General features: G+C 37.1%; 5 protein-coding genes across 6 annotated transcripts; 3 read left to right on the forward strand and 2 right to left on the reverse strand.

Annotated features, from left to right (window-relative positions):
* Positions 1-103: 103 nt before the first annotated feature.
* LOC145733066 (thymidylate kinase) lies at positions 104-905 on the forward strand. Its single transcript, XM_081985699.1, has one exon. It carries the CDS (start codon positions 255-257, stop codon positions 897-899), a length of 645 nt encoding a protein of 214 aa, XP_081841825.1. The 5' UTR covers positions 104-254; the 3' UTR covers positions 900-905.
* Positions 906-1,147: 242 nt separating this feature from the next.
* On the forward strand, positions 1,148-1,845 carry LOC145733070 (uncharacterized). Its single transcript, XM_081985706.1, has 2 exons — positions 1,148-1,498; positions 1,555-1,845. The coding sequence occupies exons 1-2, from the start codon at positions 1,397-1,399 to the stop codon at positions 1,708-1,710; spliced, it is 258 nt and encodes an 85-aa protein (XP_081841832.1). The 5' UTR covers positions 1,148-1,396; the 3' UTR covers positions 1,711-1,845.
* A 442-nt stretch (positions 1,846-2,287) lies between these two features.
* LOC145733050 (uncharacterized) lies at positions 2,288-9,800 on the forward strand. Its single transcript, XM_081985673.1, is given in 10 exon segments — positions 2,288-2,601; positions 2,664-2,869; positions 2,931-3,117; positions 3,172-3,362; positions 3,560-3,829; positions 3,882-4,314; positions 4,368-5,015; positions 6,743-7,054; positions 8,691-8,946; positions 9,092-9,800. Coding segments are annotated over 10 exon segments (2,862 nt in total). The 5' UTR covers positions 2,288-2,550; the 3' UTR covers positions 9,400-9,800.
* A 156-nt stretch (positions 9,801-9,956) lies between these two features.
* Fam92 (CBY1 interacting BAR domain containing protein Fam92) lies at positions 9,957-11,417 on the reverse strand. 2 transcript variants are annotated; one of them, XM_081985692.1, is made up of 5 exons: positions 11,282-11,417; positions 10,958-11,220; positions 10,535-10,908; positions 10,446-10,478; positions 9,957-10,374 (listed from the first exon to the last, which is right to left on the reverse strand). In XM_081985692.1, exons 1-5 carry the CDS (start codon positions 11,368-11,370, stop codon positions 10,015-10,017), a joined length of 1,119 nt encoding a protein of 372 aa, XP_081841818.1. In that variant the 5' UTR covers positions 11,371-11,417; the 3' UTR covers positions 9,957-10,014. The 2 variants fall into 2 exon arrangements, with proteins under 2 accessions (XP_081841818.1, XP_081841819.1); XM_081985693.1 differs by lacking the exon at positions 10,446-10,478.
* An 11-nt stretch (positions 11,418-11,428) lies between these two features.
* Positions 11,429-13,024, reverse strand: LOC145733062 (secretion-regulating guanine nucleotide exchange factor-like). Its single transcript, XM_081985694.1, has 2 exons — positions 12,738-13,024; positions 11,429-12,686 (listed from the first exon to the last, which is right to left on the reverse strand). The coding sequence occupies exons 1-2, from the start codon at positions 12,753-12,755 to the stop codon at positions 11,610-11,612; spliced, it is 1,095 nt and encodes a 364-aa protein (XP_081841820.1). The 5' UTR covers positions 12,756-13,024; the 3' UTR covers positions 11,429-11,609.
* Between the last annotated feature and the right edge of the window lie 39 nt (positions 13,025-13,063).

A 13,063-nucleotide genomic window follows, 5' to 3' on the forward strand; every position in this document is an offset into this window, starting at 1 on the left:
AAGTTACTTCCGTGCATCAAGCATAAGAAGATACAATAAACAATGCCAATACCACACAAGACAAATTAATCAAAGAAAAAAAGTGTACATAATTGACAATTGACATAATTTTCTGAAAAATTTGATTTGGCAACTCTGTACTAGCATCCTGGCAACCCGGCAACTCTTCTTATCTTAACCTCAAATTCAGAGCATAGAGTTATTGCAATTATAAAATAATTAACTTCTTGGATAAAAAAGTCTAGTTTTTAAGAATGAAACTTCTTGGCCGCGGTGCACTAATAGTTATAGAAGGAGTAGACCGTTCCGGCAAATCTACCCAATGCCGCAAACTTGTTGAGTCCCTAGTATCAAAAAACATTAAAGCCGAATTAATCAACTTTCCCGATCGAACAACCCTAACTGGCAAACTTATCAGCGACTACCTAAAGAACCAAGACGTAAAACTGAACGACCAAGCCATCCATTTACTTTTCTCAGCAAACCGGTGGGAAAATGTGGAAAAAATGAAAACTTTGCTCTACTCTGGAACTACCTTGATAGTAGATCGCTACTGTTACTCAGGCATAGCCTTTTCAGCAGCCAAAGGCAATATGAATTTGGCCTGGTGTAAGCATCCTGAAAATGGCTTACCCAAACCGGACTTGGTGTTTTTGCTAACTCTTGACCTAGAAGAGGCAGCTAGACGCAGTGGATTTGGAGAGGAACGCTATGAAAACTCAACCATGCAAACAAATGTGTCTAAACTGTTTAGGCAGCTAGCACAAGAAGATGATAACTGGATGGTTGTAGATGCGGGAACAACAGTGGATAGTTTACATACAACTTTATTAAATACTGTGCTTGAAAAAGTTTTGCAGGTAACACAGCAAGAGTTGAAGACATTACAGTTTGTCTAATTGAAACATTGTTATAGTTTATACTAAGTCTAGACTTATAGTTTATAAGGTTGGTAAATTTATTTTTATAAATTAATTATGTTTATACTAATAAATATTTAGTTTTGGATAAAATCTGTTGGACAGTGAGAACACCTAACCTAAAAAAGCAGGGTGCTTTTTTTGACCAATCACAAACAACGAAATGATGTGACAATTGACGCTTTATTGACAGATGTCCGACGCCTTTCATGAATGCAGTGAAGAAAAGTATAAAATAAATATTAGCAACAAAACTAAAAGTTTTGTGTTATAATTATAATAATACCTTTGTAGTCTAAATTTACTGAATTGATTTCCTCAAAAAGACGAATTTCAGACGCACCTAATATCGTTCGAGTCACGCGATTTTCGTAAACAAAACGCTACAACCCCTTGTGCCAGCCACAACCAGGAACTGAAATTCCAATAAAATATTTCTTTAAAAGGAGGTTTCAGGCAAGAAATCATCTTTTAATATGGTAGATGTTAAAGAAGATATGACCAACAACATTGAGGCTGAAAGTTATTCAGCAGATAACTCTGCTGATCCCAAAAATGTACAGGAACTAACCCAATATGTAAGTAAACAGACCAATTTTTAGTGTGTTTAATTAGGTATTTTTGGGCTTTTTAGGTCCAGAGTCTGCTGCAAACCATACAAGACAAATTCCAAAATATGTCTGATCAGATTTTAACAAGAATTGATGAGATGGGCACACGTATAGATGACTTGGAAAAGAATATTGGGGATTTAATGACCCAAGCTGGTGTAGAAGGCCCTGAAAAGTAAGTTTACTTGCTGAGGCTGATACATGAAAGTCAAATAACCAGTATAAATTAAGGTCCAAAGTTTTTTTTTAAATAGTAGTAAGTTTATTATTAATTATGGTACAGTTGTGTTAATAAATGTTTACTCAAGTATAAACACTCCTATAGTTTTTTTTATGGAGAATTCAGCCAGAAAAATCAAAAATATGTTATTATATTTAGGAAAGTTACCCTGCCAGTCCATAATTAATTAATTTAAAAAAAATAGGGTAGTGCAGTGTTGACAAGTATTGTATTGTTTTAATGTAGGGATCAACACTAAGAATAAAAACACGAATAATAAATAAAACCAATTTAAACACTACTATTTTAGAAGAAAGTCATTATGGTATTTGGTTGCTTTATTAAATTTTGTAGCATTTTTCATATCATTTTCCCCTATTCTTGTAATAACAAATCTCCTTAAATTTGATTAGTCTTGGCAACCACGACTCATAATTGTTAATGTCATCCTCATTTATCTGTCAAAATCCTTGACTAGTGGCAGACAACCCAACATACGTTTTACAGACAAAAACAATGTCAAAATCAGCTGTTGGTCGCCTGTCAGTCAGTCAGTGTACAGTGGTAAGTGGTAGACGCAGTGCAGTGTTGAAATATGGAAATAATACATTTTATTAATGAATTCACTCAAAATGCGATTTCTTTTTAGTTTCTAAGTGAAATTTACCGTTAAAATGCAAGGTCGAGTAAATTCTGCACCCAGTTAACATATCGCTCTTGTTAAAAAACATCTCCAGTTGCTCAATGATAATTTAAAACTAAATAAGCCTCCATTTGACTGATAAAATATTCAAAAACCATGTCCGGGATGTTCGGTTTTAGCCGGGAAGCTGTTAGAGTGAAAGTTAAGGTAATACATTTCCTGTAATATATTTACAGTGAGTGTAATAATTAAAGGCAATGTTTAAACAGAAGTGTGAAGGAAATCAACCTGCAGAAATCAGAAAGTTTAGTGTAGATCCACAAATAACCTCATTCGAAGTGCTCCAAAGTATTTTAGCTAAAGCATTTGATCTTAAAGGTGATTTTGCTATTTGCTATAGAGCTTATGATATCACAGGACAGGAAGTTTACATGAGACTACTCTCAGACTGGGATCTGGATGCAGCTTTTTTAAAGTATAAGAAAAGAAACAACTGCAATTTAAATCACTAATTTAATTTCTTGTGTTTAATGTAGAGCCCACAATACATCAGTGGCAACTAATCAAGAGCCTTGCCTTTGCCTTAGAGTGGACTTGAAACCTTTTGAGGAGCAAATTGAAGACTGGGAGCAAAAACAAAATGTGTCAATCCTTGCTCAGATTCGCACACCCACCAGTCAAGAGGCCAAACCCTCATCCAGGTTTCATGGAATGATCAATCAAGTAGATTAAAGTCTTTTAATGTTTTACAGTTAAGTGATTTATGGTTTTAATTAGATGGGAAAAACTCTGAATTTAGTGCAGAAGGCTTTGAATTTTGGGGAAGATTTGAGTGCCTCAATACAACCTTTTAGGCCTGCACTCTGTGATGCTGAATTTAGGAGATTTTGTGATGCTGTAGGCCAAATTGTTTATGCCAAAGATTTAAGATCTGCTATTTATTATGGTGGCATTGAGCCTAGTTTAAGGTTTGTTTCAATTTTGAAGACTGTAAAATATTTAAAAAACAATTCTATTTGGATTTACCTTATCCATGAAATTTTCCCTGAAATACAGGGGGCAAAAAACTTTTTTTCCAAATTTGACCACCAGAGAGTGTATCTCTTATCTTGAAACCTTGTGTGAAATATAACTAAACTAGCTACTAAATTATCTCTAACAATAGAAAAGTAGTGTGGAAACACCTTCTTAACGTATACCCTGATGGAATGAGCGGTAGAGGACGTATGGATTACATAAAACGTAAAGCTGCCGAATATGAAAAACTGAAAGAAACTTGGAAACAAGCAATAGCTCAAGGTCAGGTGGTAGGTGAACTGGCCTACACGACTGGTATGGTGCGTAAAGATGTGCTGCGCACCGATCGACACCATCCATTTTATGCTGGTAGCGACGATAATCAAAACATAGCTTCCTTATTTAATATCTTAACAACGTAAGTGTGAGTTGTTTAAAAAAGCTGCACTTAGAATGGTTTTTGACTGTAGGTACGCGTTGAACCACCCTAAAGTATCGTACTGTCAAGGCATGAGCGATTTGGCATCTCCTCTATTGGTGACCATGAACGATGAGGCTCACGCGTACATTTGTTTCTGCGCTCTAATGCAACGTTTAGCCACTAATTTTATGATAGATGGCATTGCTATGACTCAAAAATTTACTCATTTAGCGGAAGGTCTTATGTATTACGATCCTGAGTTTTATAATTACTTGAAAGCCCACCAGGCGGACGATTTGTTGTTTTGTTATCGGTGGTTATTGCTAGAAATGAAAAGGGAGTTTGCTTTTGATGATTCGCTGAGAATGCTGGAAGTGTTGTGGGCTTCTTTACCAGCTGATCCGCCTGTAATAGAGTTGAAGTTGTATGATGTACAGTTTCATCCTATTCCAGCTAGCGCAACACCACCTATCAGTCCCTTGGTGTGTTTTAACGGTAAATGTCGTAAAAAGCAATTTACAGATTGAAATTTCAGGTAAAAACTCCGCGTGAAAATGCTTATACTAAAGTATGCGCATTGCGCAGACAAAGTTCTTCCATATCTTTAAGCAACTATTTATGTAGTAAAAAAGCGGTTCCTGTCAAACGGCAAAATCACAGCCTGGACGAGACAATCAGCCACTATAAAGTGTTGGAAATTCGACTGAATAAAAACCAAAGTCTCGACGACACTGCCCTGAATAGTTCCAAACCGGGTGAGTTTACTTTTAACTTTTAACTCCAATAATCACCAATAATATTTAACTTAGACGGTGAATTACGCGCCCGTTCAGTGTCTCCATTGGAATCAAAGTCAGACTCTGCTGTTGTAACGAATCACAACCGAGTTAATGCTCACCAAACGGCGTTCAGAACTAAAAGTACCAGTTTGTCTTCCAGCATGTCGAATTTGATACGGCACAGCAAAAATAAGGGTGGGCATTTTAAAGAGTTAAAGGACAAAATAGCCGCTCACAAACTGTTTTCGTCGCTGGACCGACTCGATGGCAATAACATGATAAAAGAAGAGGACGAAAGACCGAAGAGGGTCGTCAAAAACTTGAACGAATTTCTTAGTTTCGCTAGCGTTAATAAGAACAAAATTTCGGATCAGAGCAATCGATTTCTACAAGACAAACATCAGGTATGTGGTTTTTCTCCAGGTTATTGTTATACATTGGGATAAACTTTAATGTAGAGTCAGTTATTTCCTCGATGTAACCACAACATAACGCGTAACAGTGTAGTTACGTCTGGAATTACCAAAATGGGGGAAATTGCTATAAAAATCGGCTTTTAGGTATAATTTTATCCACTGTTTGTGAAATTCGGGCATTCGGATGTGCTGGTCGTCGAATAGGGACACAAGAAAGTCCAAGCACTGCGGAGGTGTTGTAGTTTAAGCAATTTTAAAAAAACCTACAGGACTAGCAATTTCGTTCATTACAGGGCCCAATAAACATTGGTCTATATTACTTTTTTTGTTAGTTATTTTTTAATGTACAAAACTGGATAGATGTTATTCAAAAACAACACAAAAATAGTAATTTCCGTTACAAGTCCGGGAAATGGGTTATTAAAGTACAAGTCTAGTCCGGAATTTCTAGACGAGTACTTTAATTGCATTTCAGGGAAGAGTATTAATTCATACTGTAAGTGGTAATATGTAGTTATTTAATTCTTAGTTTTTTTGGTGATTTCACACACACCAACTGTTAAATAGGTTGCCATAATAAAATTATATTACTTTGCCGGACTAGTAACGTAATGAATCATTTCCCGGACTGAAACTGACTACGTAATAGAGCATATTACGATACAATATGAAATAAAATAAGAAACAAAACATGAGGCTTTTCTGCTTTTGTAAAAAGTTGTAACATTGTAAGTAGTTACCCTGGATTCCCTGGATCTAACCGTTACGTCATAAACCTTTACTTACTACAAAATGTCCCAGTCAAATGAAAACTTAGCCTAGGATGCCTTTAAATATAATATGTCGATTCAAATTGCCTTTAGAAGGTTTTCAGTCTTATTTAGGGGCTTTTGGCAATTTTAAACAATTCTTTACCAGGTTTAGAGGCCCCTGGCACTTTCTTATTGAAGCTAGAAGCTTTTGATACATTAAAACAATTCTTGGACACTTGTAAAGGTCCCTGACACTTTTTAAAAGGTTTCCAGTAGCATTTAGAAGACTTTGGCACATTCAAAACGGTCTTAGAGCTGTCTGACAAACAACTGTGGGAAAGTTTAAAGAAATTTGTAGAAGCTGTTTTTTTTGCGCCATTGTTGTAGTAGATGATTTGTCTGTTATATACAGGGTGTCCCGCGAGGTAAGGGATAAAATTACATTACATGTTCTTTAGGTGAATTCGAGTCGAAAACGTCCTATAAACTTGGGTCCGCAAATGCTTGCTTGCCAAGATATGTATTTTTTAAATTTAATAGTATTCTTGTGCCGGAAACTACAATAATTCTGTAATAATAATTTTATTTAACAAACAAATTACTACTTTGTAAAAAACATGTTTACAATAATTGTTTAAAGTGTCCATCTTCATATTGTAAGCATAGTTTAGCCTTTTTAATGATGTGGCTGATACGTTCCCCATTTTTTTCCCAAGACGGTGGTTATTTTAGATCGCCAGCGATATTATTAATTTCACAAAGCAGTTCAGCCCTGGTATGTGATTTCTCTACATACTATAATAAAAAAAATCATATCCTGGTAAAGAAGCATTTGCGGGCATTATAGGACAGTTTATAGGACATTTTTGACTCAAATTTACCTAAAGAACACATAGTAAAATGTTGTCCTTTACCTCGCGGGACACCCTCTGTATATCATTTCTTCAACATTTTTGTCCATAGACTTCTAACGAAAAACCCAAAATTCTCCTCACCAAATCGAGTTTCGACGACTCTGAAAGTTCTCTGAGCGAAAAACCACGTCATTCCTCAACCACTACCACCCTGACCACCGATGACACCGACACTTTCGACGAGTGTAGTCCGGACGACAGTCAGGAGTACTTTCCGTTGACTACGTCAGTGACCAGGGAGCTCCGACTGGAGCTGGAGAATTTGGACCGTAAAGTTTTTGGCGATAAGTATGTCGATCGACTTTCCGAGTCGCCATCGAGCGACGGTGAACACAAAACCAAGTACGAAGAAATTAAACAGGTAAGTGAACACCATCAGTGTCGTCATTTTAACCATATTGTCCTACTTTTGTCTTCAATCTGAAGTTTAAACTCTGAAATTAGCATAGTGACATTTAATTATAGTTGTGCAACATCTGGTGACATCTGTACTTGACTCTATGAGTTAGAAAGTACAAATGGCGTTCCCAAATCTAGGAACAACCCCAATGTTGCACAACAACTATCATTTCTGGTATCCAGTTGACTATACTGGAATAAAGGTTTTGTTCTTTGGTTATCAAGCCCTATAGCCTTTCTGATGAGCCGTAATACGGCGAAACCGGTCAGAGGATTGGGATTGATAAACAAAAAACCTCACCATTTTTGACATTTAATTACTTGTCAAAGTGACCGTTAATCTAATAAAAAAGTATATGCATGGATTTGATCACCGCCCTCTGTACCAGAAAGCCTAGAATGTCATTTTTAATGGCGGCGTTAGCGGTTTTTGTTTTGTACACAAACCTATGCAGATGCAGTAGAAAATATGTTTTTCTTTATTTTTTCGTGTAGTTGATTAGAAGTTGTGAGTGAAAAATCAAAGAACGCTTCATTCCTGATCCAGATATGTATAGATATGGCTTTTTATACCCAATAAAGTCCAACCAAAGCAAGTTTGGTTAGAACCCTTTGTCCTGGAAAGTACAACAAACTAATGTGAAAACTGCTCAATCAAAGAAAATTTGGAAATCCTTGAAGCTAGGTAAGCAAAACTGGTAAATGGGTTTTATATTATTACCAAGACCTTTCTTTTAAAATGTAAATGTGCCAATGGAACTTCTAAAAGCTGTCCTGTTTCTTCAGAGTAAACCTTTGTTGCTCTCAAAATGCAGGCGGCCTCAAAATGTAACTCACATACATTGTAAGAGGCAATAAGTTTACTGAATGAGAAAGCATATTGTACTTACCACTGAGTATTGTGTTGGAGTAAAATCATTCCAGTTCAAAGCTTTCAACCACTGTTGGGTTCGAGCAGGGTCTTTTGGAAAGTAAAAGACTGACACTTTTGGGCCTTTCACCAAATTGCTTTTACAATTTGACAAACAACAAGTGGACGGCATATTGTAGAGGCAATAGAATTTAAGTTAAAAAACCAACAACAAATTATAGAACAATGAAGGAACAATAACAATAGTGATAACACAATAAAATGAACACAAACTACACTTTCACTAGAACAATAAACATATAAACAACAATATATAATAGCAAACAAAAATTACTTTGGCAAGTAATCCCAAGTCTTGACTTTAAACCTTAAAAATTAATTTAATCATCGAAAAACTCAATTTCCACAATACAAACAAATGCAAACTGTCAACCACTATTTCGGCCATATTGGAATTTTTGGCATGCACCTTCTTGGCTTTCTTGTACAGAGGGCGGTGATGTGATTAGTAGACTATAGGAAACGACACCAATAAGAGCGTTGGACGTCATTGACGTGTTGCCAAATGTTTCTCATTATCGTTAACTAACTCACTAGTTATGTGCAACCGTCCCATTAGTGCCGTTTTCTATGCTCGATCACTACAGTCAAAACCAGTTTACTGTCCTGATTGCTCTACTAATCTAGTTTAAATTACATTTGGCACACAATTGAGTAAAATAAACAGCAGGGTAAACCAAACGGTGGTGGTGACGTGTTCGTTTGGGAAAATCCTCTACATCAGGGCAGTCCGAAACACGTCACGTGCACTGAAACTCCAGATGAACAAGTGGATATCGACTATGACGCCCCCTCAATGGTCAACGAAACTTCAGCATCAAAAACGGTCACCCCAATTCGAATTATCAATAACTCAGTCGACTCTAAACCGGCTGATACAGCTGATCAGCAGAAGATCGTTATCAATCTTGCTTGCGAAAATGGTGTGTATCGACTTTTAGACGCTTTGTCGAGCGTGCAGGTCAAATTTGACGTCACTTAACAAATTTTGGCCGTCTGACACGCTTGATGGAGCGTCAAAACGAATGCAGCCTTAGAAAATCGATTATGGACTGTCTGTAATTACAGGCACTAACGCTTGTGAGGAGGTACAGGAAATCAAAGCTTCCACGTTTCTGCCGCCTCCAAACGAATTTGGGGGCGGCAATCCGTTTTTAATGTTTCTCTGTCTGACGGTGCTGCTACAGCATCGCGACAACATTATGGGCAAAGGTATGGACTACAACGAAATGGCGATGCATTTCGATAAAATGGTACGCAAACACGACGTTACTAGAGTTTTGAATCAGGCAAGGCAAATGTACGCGCGCTATATGAAGCAGCAAACTATCGCTCATCATCATTTAGACCGATCAGGTCGAAATGAAAAATGTTGATCGTTGGTCAAAACAATAAGCGTGACGGGATTCAGTTTCACTGTGATATCATTAATTGTTTATATGAGATTAGTACGTTTAGCTGTCTGGCTAGCAAACCATATTAAGAACATTCCAAAGATATCTGCTTTTAAGTCAATTTATTATAGGAAAATCTACAAATGATTTTTTTTGTAGCATCGATATCTGAATCTTGCACAACTAGATCAAAAACCAAAAATCGTATATTATAACAGCAATTTTCTTAATTATTATATTTTAAGCAAACTTTATAGTATATTTAGATTGGCACCCTAATAAAAGACATCACAATTTTTTATATTTAGTTGGAGTAGGCTGTATGAATTTTCAATTAATGAAGTGAAATATTGTAAATAAACAAAAATATTGTAATAAAAAAATTATTGTTTGTTTCTTTCCTATTTTCACGTTTGTTTTCTTCATCTTCTTGGCATTTAAGATTATTTTCTATTAGGGTCTATCATGAGCGATAAGAAGGGCGAAACTATAGTTTATCAAAGCTCCACTCTTATTAAGTTCTTTGAGAAATACTAATAAGTGGAAAATTTTTAATTAAACACACTGTAATGCCAATCAAACTATTTGTAAATAATACTAATAATCAGACTTGCCAACTCGTTTCTTTCCACTTACTCTAGCAGCAACAGGCGATGCCTCCTTAACATCGGACTCTTCATCAGTATCATCATCTTCAGTCACATTATCCTCGCTCTCCTCGTCAGTTTGAGAAGAGTCATCATCATCGGTAACAATGTCTCGTTTCAGCGAGTCCAGGGTGTCTTCACTTTTGTTTATCTTGTCTCTAGAACGTCCAGGAGCAGAAAGTTTGTTGTTCGTCGTTGAAAAAATGCCTCCCAACGAGCCCAAAGACTGGGTGGAACGGAATATTGAATTTTTGTGACCCGGTGAGCGACGTATTGATCCTGAAGGCAGGCGAAGGGATTTTTTAAACTCCTTTTTGAAAATGAATAAAGTAGGTCAGAGAAGGAAATGTACAACAAGTGATATAACATTAAATACGTTACCCAATCCATTTTTCCTTGGACGTCACGAAAACGCTTTTATTGATTAACAAATATATTTTCAATAACCGCAAGCATTTTATGTAACTCACCTCTAAATCAGAATCTTCATCGATGACATGAACTAACTGGAAAGCGCTGGACAGGGTTTCCAGAGCTTTAGCATGATATCCCATTTCCACACTAATGAAATCCAGTAAAATCCCCTTAACATCGTGTAATTTTTGTCTTTCAAATGTCGACGCTTTATCCTCAATGTTATGCACTGTTTTGGACAATTCAGCGGTCGCTTTAACAAGTTCAGTTTCAGCTTGTTGGATTTGTTGCCTGTTCCTCGGATTGCGGTCTCGTATCCGGTCGAGTTGCTTTTTTCTTTGAAGTTCGCGTTCCCTAGCTCCGAACACGTCTTTTACCTCCTCTTTGGCTTTTCTGCATACGTCTTCATAACGGGACAGTTCTCTAACAACTAAAATCATCAATTACTTTTTAAGTTTTAATGGTGGTTAATGGGCAACCTTTATGTTCCAGTGCTTGAGTACGAGCATCACCATAGTCACTCAGGGTGGACATAGATTCTGCAAAATTTTCAAGCCCGGTGGCTAAAGATTTGTTCAGAGTTTCATTGTTTGAGTAGTTTAGAACTGTTTTAGCCAGTTCGTCGCCTTTGTCTCGTAATCTGGCCGTTTTTCGGGCGTACTGACCGAAAACATCGCACAACGAAGCTAAATTTCGTTCCGTTAAGTTGATGCGTTCTTGCAGAAATTTTGCTTCTTCTTCGCTACATTGTGTGAACAATTAATTCAACTTATTTTATAGTAATTTTGTAGTTATTACCTTACCAATTGCTTTTAGGTCGAAATGTATTCAGCATATTGTTCAACTTGTCTCTATCAAATTGTGTGTAACACCACAATACAAACAAATCCATGGTAACCCAGCAGGTGTGGGGTCAATGAAATGAGTCAGAGTTTGATGAAAACCACAAATCAACTATTATACACACCATGTGCTTATTTATTATAAAAAATAATGCATTGACACAATAATAGTAATAATTACACATCATCATCATCTTATATTATTAGAAAAATACTTAATTAATTATTATGAACAATGAATTAAAAAAAAAGGGGAGAGAACATACTCTAGAAATCAAAATGAGTGGCGCTAATCAACAATGGCAAATGAACTTCCTGTGCAGGCATATGCAGACCTGACCTTTCTACCCTTGAAGATTTGAGTGGGTATTCTGACATCCTGTTTGTCCCGGGTGCCACAGCTGCCATGTTCATTCCAGCCCCAAGTAAAAAGCTTCTTATCAGAAGTGACAGCCAAGTTGTGCTCTGAGCCAACACTCAACTGTTTCACATTATTCAGATTCTGAATTTTCTCAGGCTTGAATGGCACTCCTTTCTCCCTTCCAAGCTGCCCATAAGTGTCTCTACCCCATGAAAATACTTCCCCAGTGGTGGTTAAAACTGCACTGTGAGTCCAACCTGCATATATGCTATCAAGCCCCTCTTCATGGAATACTTCCAATGGAATAAAGCTGTTTGCCACATTTGGATTGACACCCAATTGCCCATACTTATTTTCCCCCCAACTAAGTACAGTACCATTTTCTCTTAAAACTAAAGTGTGGTGTTGTCCACTAGCCACACTTCGTACATCTTCAATTTCAGGGACTCTGGATATACTCAAGTAATTGTTATCATCAAAGTCATCACCCAAACCTAATTGGCCTTTGGCCCCAGTCCCTGCAACTAACAATCCACCCTCCTTGGTAATCATGGCCATATGTCTCAAACCACAGCTGACTTTCTTAAATCCTGTAGCAAGTTTTTGAGATACTTGCAGTCTAGATGGTATACCAGTACAAGTGATACTCTTGGACAATCCCAATTGGGTGAATTGATTGTTTCCCCAAACAAATTGTTTGCCGCATTCAGACACGGCAGCACTGAAGTCCCATCCGCACGAAATTTCGACAATTTTAAATTCTTTCAATATCTCAATCTGTGTCAGTTTTAATGTGTCATCAGATAATCCAAGCTGGCCCTTTGAGTTCCAACCACAACAGTAGATTCGACCATTTGAGTCCAAAATAAGCGTGTGGCCGGCGCCTCCGGCAATCGACACGATTTCATCCGTATTCAAATCGGTATTCTCCAAAGGGATTTCTTTGGGCGATTCTTCATCTTCAGACTTGAAACCCAATCCCAGCTGGCCGTAGCTATTGGCACCCTAAACGATCAACCCATGTTTAATTGAACTACAAATTTAAGTTAAACATACCCAAGCGTATAAAGTCATAGCTGAGGCCTAGAATCTCACAGAAAACTCGTTTTGTTGCAGATACAATGCACGCGTCCTCACGTCTGGTTGCCAAGTGAGGTTAGAAAAATTTACTTGCTGCAGCTAGCCAACGATTCGTAAACAAACTTTTATCGGATTAGTTTTATCTCGGGCATCGATTATAGTTCACAGGAAATAGACCTGAAGTTCTAGGAAAGCCAGTTTTACGGAAAAGTTAGTAGAAAAATGGAAAAATGCGGACAAAAACGTTCAAAAAGTGACAGGTGACTTAAGATCGGCTTGGCTTGGTCCAATATTTGACGTAG

The sequence above is a fragment of the Ips typographus genome, linkage group LG8 (genome assembly GCF_016097725.1).
Source record: "Ips typographus isolate SLU linkage group LG8, UJ_Ityp_2.0, whole genome shotgun sequence".
Taxonomy (NCBI): domain Eukaryota; kingdom Metazoa; phylum Arthropoda; class Insecta; order Coleoptera; family Curculionidae; genus Ips; species Ips typographus.

What these genes read in the sequence shown, in the direction of transcription:
- Fam92 (XM_081985692.1), bottom strand. Translation starts at nt 11,370, where the DNA reads ATGGATTTGTTTGTATTGTGGTGTTACACACAATTTGATAGAGACAAG. An exon ending in TTTCGACCTAAAAGCAATTG is followed by an intron (nt 11,221 to 11,281) that starts GTAAGGTAATAA and finishes CACACAATGTAG; the next exon opens with CGAAGAAGAAGCAAAATTTC. An exon ending in TCCAAGGAAAAATGGATTGG is followed by an intron (nt 10,375 to 10,445) that starts GTAACGTATTTA and finishes ATTTTCAAAAAG; the next exon opens with GAGTTTAAAAAATCCCTTCG.
- LOC145733070 (XM_081985706.1), top strand. Translation starts at nt 1,397, where the DNA reads ATGGTAGATGTTAAAGAAGATATGACCAACAACATTGAGGCTGAAAGT. An exon ending in TACAGGAACTAACCCAATAT is followed by an intron (nt 1,499 to 1,554) that starts GTAAGTAAACAG and finishes TGGGCTTTTTAG; the next exon opens with GTCCAGAGTCTGCTGCAAAC.
- LOC145733066 (XM_081985699.1), top strand. Translation starts at nt 255, where the DNA reads ATGAAACTTCTTGGCCGCGGTGCACTAATAGTTATAGAAGGAGTAGAC.